This window comes from Colletotrichum navitas, assembly GCF_030913465.1.
Source record: "Colletotrichum navitas strain CBS 125086 chromosome Unknown LY79scaffold_13, whole genome shotgun sequence".
Taxonomy (NCBI): Eukaryota; Fungi; Ascomycota; class Sordariomycetes; order Glomerellales; family Glomerellaceae; genus Colletotrichum; species Colletotrichum navitas.
Genome location: NW_026850559.1, coordinates 251,072 through 263,272, shown reverse-complemented (window position 1 = coordinate 263,272; position 12,201 = coordinate 251,072). Strand labels below are relative to the sequence as shown.

Here is a 12,201-nt window from a genome sequence, read left to right as displayed (position 1 = left end):
GTCATCTTTCGTCATGGCCAACCTAGTCGTTTCCTGGAACGAATCGAACGTCCCTCCCCCAATGGCAACTGTTCGTCTTGTCCGCCCTCCCCCCCGGACAGCATAGCTTTGCGAACCGGTATCGAGCCAGACAGAGCCACAACGGGGGTGAGGGGACCAGCAGCGGGTGTGCATCCATTACTCATGCACAGAGCATACCGCCGCCGACATGAAGCGTGCAGGTCCGAGGATCGGGCAGTCGTCGGCGTCTCACGACCTTGGAAGAAAGAAAGAAAAAAATAAATCTGCCGTGCGCCGTTGGGCGTTTGGATCAAGTGACGGGGACCCCGGGCGGCGTGAAAGAGACAGCCATACATGCTCCCGGGCAACGTCGGAGCCTACTATGCCATGTAAAACCCAAGCCCAAGCCCAAGCAGAGGCAGAGGCAGAGGTGGCATCAGACGGGCGGAGGTTAGCGAAGCACTTGGCGTAACTGTCGGCCACTTTCACACTGGCTTCGATAAATGTCAATCGATTGCACCCAAGAACAGATTAATTCGCAGCCACACCCTAGGGGAGATCCGACCAGCCGCTTGGTGAAGGATTGATTCATATCCAGATTCCTGGGCGGTAGTCTCCAACGACGGAGAGCGAAGGAGGCAAAAAAGGGTGACGGTCAGGGCCGGCTGTCTCCATGTCGGGGTGGCAGGGAGCCGAGAAGTGAGGAAATGAGGAATGCGGACAATGCAGGGTGGTTGGTGCATCTTGTTTGCTCCGAATGCTGCGGCCGGTTGTCGTTTTGTTTTCCCCGGCGCCAATGTCGAGGGAAGCCAAACTACATGGTACAGGCGTTGCAACGGATCCGAATCTTGCATCGACCGGCAGTGCAGCGTTGGATGCAATATTCATTGCATGGTCGTATGAGAAGTGATGTAATTCATCTCGCACAGCGCCTCCCGTCGTATTGCGTCGCATGAGCGGCGAGGAAGCGTGGGCGTGTATCCGCTATGCATGCAAGGCATGAACGGGGCCCGCGGCAAGGTGAGAGATGAGAGAGATGAATTGGTTATTGATTGCGAAGGGGCGATCAGCAGGGTGATTTGCTGCTGATTTGGGGTGGTGGTCGCATCTGGAGTGGAAGTGGGAAGAGTGGAAGAGTATTCGTACCTGGTGGATCGTGGATTGTTGCACGCAACTACGAATACAGGGTGCGATATCCGTAGGCGAGATCCAATCTTAAGGCCCTAGGGGAGGGGGAAATGGCCTTAATTGGCTACCTCTTTCGCCCCACGACGCTCGAGTTTTGCCTTGCCTCAGGGCTGACTCTGTTGCCTCAACATAAGAGTACCATCCATTCAGGAGAAGGCTCAGCCGTATGGGGCCCCGGCGACCTGCCCTAGATGTCGGAAAAGGAAAGATGGCGACCGACATGAAGGAAGTGGAGGCGAAACAGAGTCCAATCTCTCCTCCTTGCTTACGTACCAAGTACCTAGTAATGCCTCCCTCGGTATGATGGCGAGTGTTTTTGTATTGTATTATATAAGCATACTACGGTAGTTCCGCGTAGCGTAGGGGGCACCTACTCCCTTGGGAATGACGGAAAACGGGAAGAGTAGACGGCGGAGCGCATTCCGTATCCGTTCTGCGCCGTTCCAGCCACACAGACGCCCGGTGCAACTTTTGTCGCTTGTGCAGGAGGTTGCCTTTTTGTTTTTTCTCCTTTCGGAAGCGAGACTGAAAGGGGGCACATAAGAGAAACGGTAACATTAGGCCCCCCAGGCCAGCTGAGGCGAGGGGTGGACGACGTATCAGATGTGACAATGGCCTGCCAAAAATGGCGGGGATTCGACGAAACCGCATCGATGCCCCGGCGCGCTGGACGTGGTCCGGCTCCGAAAAATCGGTTTGAAGACATCAAGGGCCGGCCGCAGAGACCGTAGCGAAAGCTCGCTTGGGGGCAAAATACAGGTGGGAGGTGGTGTATTCGTACGAAAGAATGGACCACCCCTCCCAGGCGGCTTTCAACCTCGTTTGACGCAGATTTGATGCAGGGACGGGGGACGAGGAATGACGAGGTCTAACAGAGTCCAGACTCGTACTGGGAAGGGGCTTGATGGCTGAGATGGTGGTTTTGGTTGTGGTTCAAGGGTTGTGCGTGCTGTGAGTCGCGACTGTCTTGGGGACGACTGACTGCATATGATTTATTACCTACCGTATCTTGGCATACCGTAAGATGCAAGTAGTCATGTCCCGAGTTGAGATGTCATTACAAGTGTTATGATAGGCTAAAAAAAAAAAAAAAAAAAAAAGAGAGAGAGAGAGAGAGAGAGAGAACAAAAGGAAGCATGGAACGCTGCTGGGTAGGAGGAGGCACCGATTTGTTTCTTCCAAGATGGTGGGGTTTTTTTTTTCTCCCGCCTCCCTGATTGATTCACCCCGATCATTCTAAAACAGCGAGCTCCAGGTCTCCAGGTCTTCAGTTCCCAAAGGCCCCAGCAGCACGATGCAACGCCTCCTCCTCGGCCGACCATGCAGGCTGGTGCACTATATCATACTCCAGACAAGGCGATGGACGGTGGCTTCGCAATAGTTTCTTGGCCCGGTGTCGTATCGATGTGAAAGAGGCGGCTTGCTTTGCCGTCTAGGAGACGATGGAAGTGCCGCCACGAAGATCAGGCCGTGTTGCAAGAGAGATAGATGGATGGATTGACAGGATGCACCACGCTAAACTGAACTAAACGTGCAACTCTCCTCAACCTCTCTCCTGGGTGATGGCTGCGTGCCTAACTACCTAGGTAGGTACATCGTACATCTCAACAACTTGACGGAAGGTGCAACACACACCGTGCCTTCCCTTCTCACTCACCTTGCGTGTACCCACATTCGTGGGATCCCAAATTCAGGCAGGGTATCAGGTGCACGTCGCGAGATGCTGCCAGAGGCTCGTAGTACTGTACATAGTACACACGTAGTAGATTCCCAGGTACGAGGCGCCCCCAAGCCCAATCCAAGGCTCCCGGGACCTGGGACTTGCAAGGGATCCCCCCTGCCGCCCGCCCTCGGTCCCAGCAATCCTCACCTCACCCCTGGCCCCTTCCTTCCTTAGGACGGCGCCGGTCCCTAATGGCCAGACACACACCGAACTTTACTACTGAGTATGTAATCTTCTTTCCCTCTCTCTCCCCTTCGCCCACACACGCGCGCGCCTTCTCTTTCTGTATCTCTCTCTCTCTCTCTCTCTCTCTCTATACCCGCAAAAGGCCATTACCGATGGCGCGGGTTTTGCTGGGTTGTATCTGACCCCTGCCGCTGCTCATTGCCTCTTTTCGTCCTGGTCGCCCGTGCTACCATTCCAAGTATTTTGATTTTGTTTTCTTTTCTGTCCCTTCTTATTCTTCGGATGCTTTCTTCTGCCCCTTGTCCGAGTAAGAACCCCACGCCTCACTCGGTCCTAGCGCATTACCTACTTTGCTAGACTATCTGCTCTCTCCTCCTTTGTCCCCCCTAACCCTCTTGAGCCTCTTCCCGCTGGGGTTGGAGTCGCGATCCTCCTCCCCCTACCGTGTCAAGAAAGAGAGAGACATTGCCCTTCGCTCGGACACACAACCTCCCGAGCGGTCGAGTGTGAGCAAAGACTAGCTAGCTACCATGCAGGAGAGAGAGGCGCGCACCCCTCATCTCTTGTGTCTCTGCCATGTGGGCTCTGCCATATGGGCTCTACTATGTAGGTTCCCGCGACCGTCCTTATTTGCCCATGGCGCTATTCGTCCGTAGTCTACCAGCACACGCACACGCTATCCGTACTGACCAGCCAGACCAAAACCGACGAGCTCAGGAGCGGACGATTGCACAAGGGGGTGATGTTTCGACCTATCGTCGCCCGTCTGTCCACCTTGCTTGCATCGGGGTCTTGCGAGGACGCCATGCCCGCCACAACGACAAGGCACATGACGAGAGCTCGACGTGACAGTGACAGTGGCCTCGTCTAAGTGCCCAGTTTCGCCCGCTGCTGAAGCACCAGTTTGATCCTATCTCCGCTCTGTTCTGCCCATCCGACCATCGAGCTCCATCCATGCCACAACTACCGGAATTGGGATGAGTTGCCGGTGGCACCAACGTTGACTCGCCGGCCGCCGTCTCTGACAGCCTTTCCGCCGCACACGCCCAGCGATTCATTTACCTTCCTTGCCTTCAGCTTCTTGTCTCCTCTCAGGCTGCAGCCACTACATTATAGTCGCCTTCTGCGTGCCGTCCTCCTTGCCCTTGGGTAGGGCCGCCCGGATACCCTACGTAGTATACAATAGGGCATTTGTTGGTCCAACGACGCTTGATCGGCCTGTTATACGGAACGCCACCCCTTCTTCGCCCCCTTATTTTTTTTTCTCCCCTTCGTCTTCTGCTCGGAGAGGATAAAGCATTACGAAACTCGGGAGAGCCAGACAAAAGGAAGGGAGGTTAGGAGGATAATGGGTAGGCGTGTTCCATGAGGTATCCATTTTGCGTTCCGTTCCTCGTGATCACCGACAGGCGCATGGGTCGCCGCCGTTCTTTCCAGCCGGCAGGAACAGGCCCGAGAGGGCCAAGAGACCAAAGTTCCGCGAGCACCAAACGACTTGTGCGCCCACGCCCCCCGGCCCAGTGCAAGGATGGCCTAGGTGCCAATCGCCCCAGCGTGCGATGAGCGTGGCATGGCACGGCATTGGGGGGCACAGGAGCATGGGTAACCATTCATTCCGCCTTGGTGACCCGTCTGTTGGTATCGGTGGTGGGTAGGTGGGTGGGTGGTAGTGACTTCCAAGTTCTCCCCCAATAGGGATGAGGATGGAAATAGAAATGGCAAATGGCAATCAAATGACGAGGGCTGCCACCGCTGTTACCGATGCCTCGATTCGCCGATCGCAAGGCCACCGATGGCAAAGGAATTTCCCTCCGGGCGCCGATTTCCATGTCTATACGCCCCCGGTGCCACCCTGCTAGAGCAACAACGTGTATCGGCCGGAGCGGAGGGCAACTTACATGCATATACGCATGTATGTATTTGGCCAGCTCCGTGGTGTTGTATGGCGTGGCAGGCATGCGACTTGCATGTATCGTTTCTTACTCGGCGAGCCGCCGTTCCTCGGTGTTCGTCCCTCTGCTTGCTTGCTTGCTTGCTGCTGCTGTCGCCGCTGCCTGTCTCTGTCCATGTACGGTGGACGTGGGCGGTCGAGCCACGAAGGACTTCACAAAGGGTCGTCCCACGATGACGCGCTAGGCCACCTAGAGCGCGGTAGCGGGACGGAGACGGAGATGGAGGGAAGGGGGGGAGGGGGTGTTAATGGAACCTGCGGCTTGGGGCGTCGATGAGGCGTGGTGTACCTGACAGAGAATCGAGCAAGGTGACAAACCCACGGACGGCATCTGGAAGGGATGCCGTGATGGGCGATGCGAGGGAAGAGCCTGAACAAGAGGGAGGGGAGGCATGGCATGGCATGGCATGTCGGGGTGTGGGCGACATGTACAGTATAATGTATCGGCGGTGTTCCGTTCGCATAACCTTTGCCTCAGCAAGATACGAAAGGGGTACTGTCGGCCCCACGCAGACACACGCACACGCCCATACGTTACATGGAAGTACATGGGCAGTAGACACAGAATACTACATGAACACCGCCGCTGCTCACTTCATCATCAGTGTCTCTCAGTCAAGTAGTTCAAGTAGTGTTGTAGTGAGTGAGTAGCAGGTGAGTCCCAAAGGGGGAGGGAGGGGGATGGGAAGGGGGCCCGAGGGAATGGATGCTCAGTGGATATTGACACTAAGATAGATACTACCTATGAAGTGTACGAATAGTGCGTGTGATGGACGGACGGTGCCCGACACCTCTGGCGGTGCCCTCTCATCTACTCTCTGAGTTGTTCTCTCTCTCTCTCTCTGAGGTACATTGATTGAGGAAGGAGGGTGCATTGCGGGCAATTTCATCCTCACCCAACCCATCCAAGCGCATATGAGTTCCCCCTAGGTAGGTACATAGTAGGTATGTAGGTAGGTAGATAGTTCCCAGTCAGGCGGTACGTACCTTCTAGCGCCCCGTCACGGATGGAGACTATGCCAACAATGTATCCATACTTTCCTTGCCTCACCCAGATTCGCTTTTCCAGCCCAGGAGGCAAAGGGGGGGGGGGGGGGGGACAGGGGGAGGGTGCCTCTTTACGGGCGAGTTTAGTGTGTGTCGACGCTTGGCACCCTCTGTACGCTACTGTGCAGTAGAGTAATGTAGGGTTATCGTGGAGAGAGAGAGGGTCAGGCACTCATTGCTCAGCCGAGTCCATGTACGATGTACGGTACCTACCTCTCCACTCATCTGCTGGAGACTAGTGACCCTTTTTAATTTGTAGTTTTATTTTCTTTTGGTCGTTTGGACGCTACTCTGTACCATTCTCATACATGCATTAGATGGGCCTTTCACACACACACACATACACACGTACACACACACTCAAGCACACAGGTACACTCAAGCACACACACACACACACACACACACACACACACGCATCCACACCACACACACCACCTACTCACACAACACACAATACATAACACACTGGTGTGTACGTACCTTTTTTCTTGCTGCATGTACCTGCCTTACAGTAGTGTACCTACCTTACCCTCCCATACCATACCATCTTATATTATTGTTTAGCTTTAACGTGCTCCAGTCCTTCCTGGCGCTTTCTCTCCTTTTTCCTTCCCCCTCCTCGTTCCATCCCTTCCCCGGCCTGCATGCTGCACTGCACTGCACTGACCAGACCTGACCTTAACCTGGGCTGGGGCCTGACCTGACCGTACCTTACTCCGTACACCACTTTAGCGACCGTATTTCTCTTTGCCTTTCCCACGTCCCCTACTTCTTAGAGGCTCTTTCCTTTCCTCTTTTCCTTCCTTCTCCGGTTGTATCTTCCTTCCCAATTTGTAATTAACAGACGGATCTTTCTCTCTCTTTCTCTCTCTCTCTCTCTCATACTTCGAGGCTGCTCTGCTCTAGACTTCTCTCTCCCAGTCACCTGGTCTCATTATCACTGGATATCCCACATCCACCCACCCACGCACCCCCGAGCAATCTCCGTCACTGCATTCTCCTTGAACAACAACAGCAACCCAAACCTATACCTGCTTCGTCCTCGTTCGCCCTCCAATAGACTTTCATACTTGCCATTGCTTCGCAACTTCCCTCTCGGCCAACGAAGACAAACACTCCCACCTCAACAACAACCATACCGCCAGCCAGTACCCCATACGACCATACCCCCTTGAACGCACCCTTGGGCTCGCAGCTCCCGTCTATTCCAACCAACGAGGTTCCCGAGTGACTTGGGCCACTTGTTTGCCTCTCAGCTGTGCATCTGCAGCAAGCACCCTCCCATTACGCACACCGGACTCCTTCTGTGGTCCAGCCGCTCCTTCCTGCGCTTTTCGGCCGGTCGGCGACACCATCAGCAAACATCCCTCGGCCCCATTGAGAGCCAGTACCACTTCCTCCCTCGACCACTTGCATTCTGCTGCTGCGTTCCGCGCCACGCCAACAACAACCTTGTTCTGTAAGTTGCCATAGGCCTGCTTGACAGGACCGGCCCACGAGTGCGCCAACGTCGCAGTCTTCGCACTCCCCTCCCTCCCCACTCATCGATTCTCTCCGCCCTGAGAACACGGCACTTCGGAAATCAGCACCTGCATTCGCCCGCGTGTGTCGCTCACGAGACCCTCGTCTGACAAAGATCATTCACGCACGCCTGTCTGCCGTTTGTCGACTAGATATACTCTTGCTGACTCGCTCTCTCGGGGAACATTTAGCCATACTACCCATCTCCTCTTCTTCGGTCTAGCAGACTTTGCACCTTGTCTCGAAGCCGATCTCGAGTGTGTAACCGTGGACCTGACTCTGGTTCCGGACGACATCTTTCTGGAATAGCTGAGGATTCAGACAGCTTGGACGCCACTTGAGTGGAAAACTACAAATCACTTGACCGATAATCTGAAAATCCCCTCACGATGGCGGGCGAACAGGGTGCCGGTGGCGGCATAGAGAGCAACCGTCGCCACTTGTCGACATCGACTCGAGCCAGCGCCGAGAACGAACCCATTCAGGAGGCCGAGCCCCAGGCGGGCAAGCAGACTCAACAAGAAGAGACCAAGACACAGTTTCAACAGTCGTCACAAGACTCCCCCAGGGGCTTCAACCCACCCTCCAACACATCAACACCTCAGACAGCGCCTTTGATGGCGAGGGCATCATCCAACACCTCGACTTCCTCGACACCGAGTGCCCCGACGGACAGTTACTTTGGAAGCGTCCCTGAGGTCAAGGCTCCCGCCCCCCGGGTCTCCCGCCCAGTCGAGCCCCCAGTAACCAAGGTGACTTTGAGCGAGCTGGATGTGTGCAAGATCATGCACAACCCCAAGTTGCGCCACGACATCAACTTTGATCCCGAACTGCATTTCAGACCCAATCTTGACGGAGATAAGGGCAAGCGGAAACAGCACAAGGCCGACCTGTTTTGGAACACTCTGCAAGAGCAGCTCACCCAGTTTGTCAGGGAACCGGAGGCCTTCATCGCAGCGCACGGCCAGGGAGACGATTGGTGTCTGCCGTCCCTATTGAAGGCGGTCAAGGAAATCATCCAAACCCTTGTACCCCAAAGGGACAGAGTGTATCTGGATGAGGGACTCAACGTCGACTTGCTGATGCAGCAGTTCTACAGGGGCATTGCCGACTTGGAGAAGCTCGCCCTGTGGCTGTCTAGAGTGCTCAAGTCACACTGCGCCCCGATGCGCGACGAGTGGGTCGACCAGATGTACTCGCAGCTGAGCAACGGCAACAGGACCAACAACGTGGAGGAGCTTGTCAAGGGCATGAAGAGTCTTCTTAGTGTGCTGGAGGCTATGAAGCTCGACGTTGCAAACCACCAGATCAGATGTCTCCGCCCCATCCTCATCGAGGGAACCATCCCGTTTGAGCGCAAGTTCTTTGAGAAGAAGATCCAGGGCAGCAAGCTCGACGTTACCCAGGCAAATGCCTGGTACCGGGATGCCGAGCAGAGGTATAGCGGCTCTCTGTCGCCCATCGCCGCTCACTCTTTTGGCGAGATGTCGGTATTTTTCGAGGCCATCTCCCGGTTGATCCTGCCGTCGGTATCGGAAAAGGCGCTACCCAACACCTTTATCTTTGACGAGGAGAGATTCGTCAAGCTTCGTGCCGACATGCAAGACGCTATCAACCTGGAGGTTTGCATGCGTATGTACGACGACCTCGAGAGAGTTGGCCGATTGAACGCCCCCCTCTTCGCCAGCTCCTTCTCGCAGTTTGACGACGAGCCCCGGAGCCGCCCCCTCTCCATGACACCCGATTTCAACTTCAACACGCCTCCATCTCGTCCCTCGAGCTTGGCCTTCAGCTCCGCTGACTCGGCCACCTCGTCCCCGCGATCCTCGCTAATCCTCCCACCCCAGCCGACCTCAGATCCCACGGAATCTCTGAACAAGGCCCGGGACCTTTACAACTCTCTCGTCGCGCTCCTTCATACCTCGCCGCCACCTCGCAGGCACGAGTCCCGCTGGGAGGCTATTGCTCCTTCGTTGGCTCTTCAGATCTTCCGATTTACCAACGCCCCGGCCGACATGCTACCAGTCTTCGAGTCCAAGCTCGCCTCGCACGTCTGCGACATCAACAGCCCCCTCTTCCAAGAGGTTGAGCAGCACTTCCACCACAGACTCCTCACGGAGCTGCAAAAGCGAGTCCGGGAGTACCGTGGTCTGACGGGAGTTGGCCTCTTCTCGGTGGCCACTGGCGGCCGCGCTCACGGCGCAGGGCGGTCATGGAGCAGCAGCCCGGATCGCGAGGGTTCTGTCTCTGACAACAATAGCAACCGGGAGTCTCGTGACGACGGCGGTATCGAGGACATGGCGACTCGCTTGGCACATCTCGGCATCCTTCACTGGAGAGTCTTTGCCGGCCTTGCATACACGGAGGACGAACAGGCCGACAGTATGATGGAGATGAATCAGTTCTAGGGCACACAACAATCAGACCCCAGGACACCAATCTCTTTAATGAGGGAGATGCTGGCAGCAAGACGAACCAGCAAACCCGACACGCCCACGCAGGGGGGCTTATCTACTATGTCTGGCCGAACAATACCCCTTTTTACAGTATTTTAATCTTGCATTTTTCCGCTTTTTCTCGCAAGACTCTTTTTTGGCTACGAGGGGTTTACGGAACCTTAGACGGTGTTTGGGGATTCAATACATCAAGCTCGCGCTTTTTGCCGCGTTGACTAGTTGGGTAGGCGTTGCATGGGGAGGCGGTTACATCCAGATACATAGCGCACGCTTGTTTTTCCTCTTCTTTTTTTCTTTTCTTTCGCATTGCAGAGACAGAAAAATAAGAGCCCGATTGTCATTCAAGGCTGAGGTCACATTTATCCTTCTGATCCAATTTGTGATATGCAGAGGCACCACCCCATACATGCGACGTCTGCTTAATCGTTGACCATGACATGGGCAGCCCAACCCACCTTCCCCCCATGGGTGTTTCAGCCGATGTAGCAATTGGCCAAGCATATCTCACCGTTGCCGTGCAGACGACGAGGAAAGGGTGTGTGGGTGGCGTAAGTAGAAGCAAACCACAAGTCGCACGCCGTTGCATGATGACAGACCCGACAGACGAGTTTGAGATATAAGCGGCCACACCGTCTCTTCTGATGCATGATGTTTGATGGAGGGAGGGGAGGGGTCGTGGGAGGGATGGCGTTGTTTGGTGGTTTTTGTTTTTTTTATTTAACAAACGGCCTTTGCGGGAGGTGAGGGGCTGGTTTCTTTGGCTATTTTTGCCATTTCAGGTCCTATATATCCGATTTTTTTTATGTTGGAGCCGCGGATTTAGGGAGATGGGGGGGGGGGGGGGCGGGGGGGGGGCACGCGCGGGTTTCATGCACGAAACAGGACCTTTTCGGAAGAGAACGCAAGATGGGACGCCTTTCCGGCCGGAGAGGTCGGGGTAAAGAGAACTCTGCTTGCCGTGGTCTTAGGTAGCTTGGGGGGGGGGTCAAAAGGATTGTTCTTGAGTGACAGACATCCTAGTCCATCTTTCTGGTTTTTCTTCTTTCGGTTTTTTTGCTCTCTCTTGCTTTCTTTCTTGGTTTCCACTCCGCATGTATCCTTGTCCCTTTGGCTCAACACCTCGAATGCACCGCGCCGCGCGGCATTGGTCACAAGGTAGGTACCAGATGTACGGGTATGCTTTCGGCACCTCCACCTCTTCCCATCGGGGCCAGGCCCGGTTATGACACGATGACGTTGCCCGTCCTTTGCATCAAGCCTATCGCTATGGGACGACGGGGTCGTACGGCCCCCCCCCCCCCCCCCCCCCACACCCCCTGTTCTGGATCCGCGTAGAAGGGCACGGGATGTGTGTCCTTTCTCGGGTTTTCCTTGCCGGCGACCGTTCGGCCTGCCCAGGAGGCTGCCGTCGATGGCATCGTCCCGGTAGAAGAGCGAACACGGAAGAAGATGCATTACGATGCCAGGGGTCGGGGGCCGAGTTGGGGATAATCAAACGCCCTGCTGGCCCCCCACGCCGACGTCGACCTCTGCCTCTCCATCGTATTCTCACCCCTCGTATTATCGCGTGAGCCAGCAAACGGGGACGCGGGGCGGTGGACCGCGTAGGTACGTGGGGGAAGCCGGCCCGGTTTAAGATCAAGGGACAAGAGACGAGTCATTTGCTCATATGGCGGGGGGGGGAGGCAGCCGTTTGGCAGGACGGCACCGACCCGGTCTTCCCCGGATGGGGCCCCGTTGCGCCGGTGAAGCCCACTCTTCCGGACGCACACACATAGTGCATGTATGATGAGTCGCGACAGGGCGCGATGTCAATGTTGTGGAAAAGGAGGCGGTCTCCGCTACTCACGTGCAGACATGGGGATGCTCCTCTGCCGGACTACGTATCCCCAACTGAAAGGGCCAAGCCCGGCTTTTCGGGGTCGTACGTAAACATGGTTACTTGGAGGCTCTCGGTACCGGCAATAGCCACCGTTCCTTTTTTCGGAACCGTGGACTTTTGAAAGGCTCACGATTTGGCCTCCGTGACGGGGTTCTCTGACATCGAGGAGGCTGCGGGAGGCCGGTGGCTTTTATGGATGTTTCCTTTGCGGCCTCGTCGCCCGTCGTGCCTTTTGAACTGGCGA

At 55.6% G+C, this 12,201-nt stretch overlaps 1 protein-coding gene across 1 annotated transcript; it reads left to right on the top strand.

Moving 5' to 3' along the window:
* Window positions 1-8,008: 8,008 nt before the first annotated feature.
* On the top strand, window positions 8,009-10,027 carry LY79DRAFT_577536 (T-complex protein 11; the record flags this gene model as incomplete). The annotated part of the gene is made up of 1 exon (XM_060559884.1): window positions 8,009-10,027. The coding sequence occupies one exon, from the start codon at window positions 8,009-8,011 to the stop codon at window positions 10,025-10,027; it is 2,019 nt and encodes a 672-aa protein (XP_060416963.1).
* Between the last annotated feature and the right edge of the window lie 2,174 nt (window positions 10,028-12,201).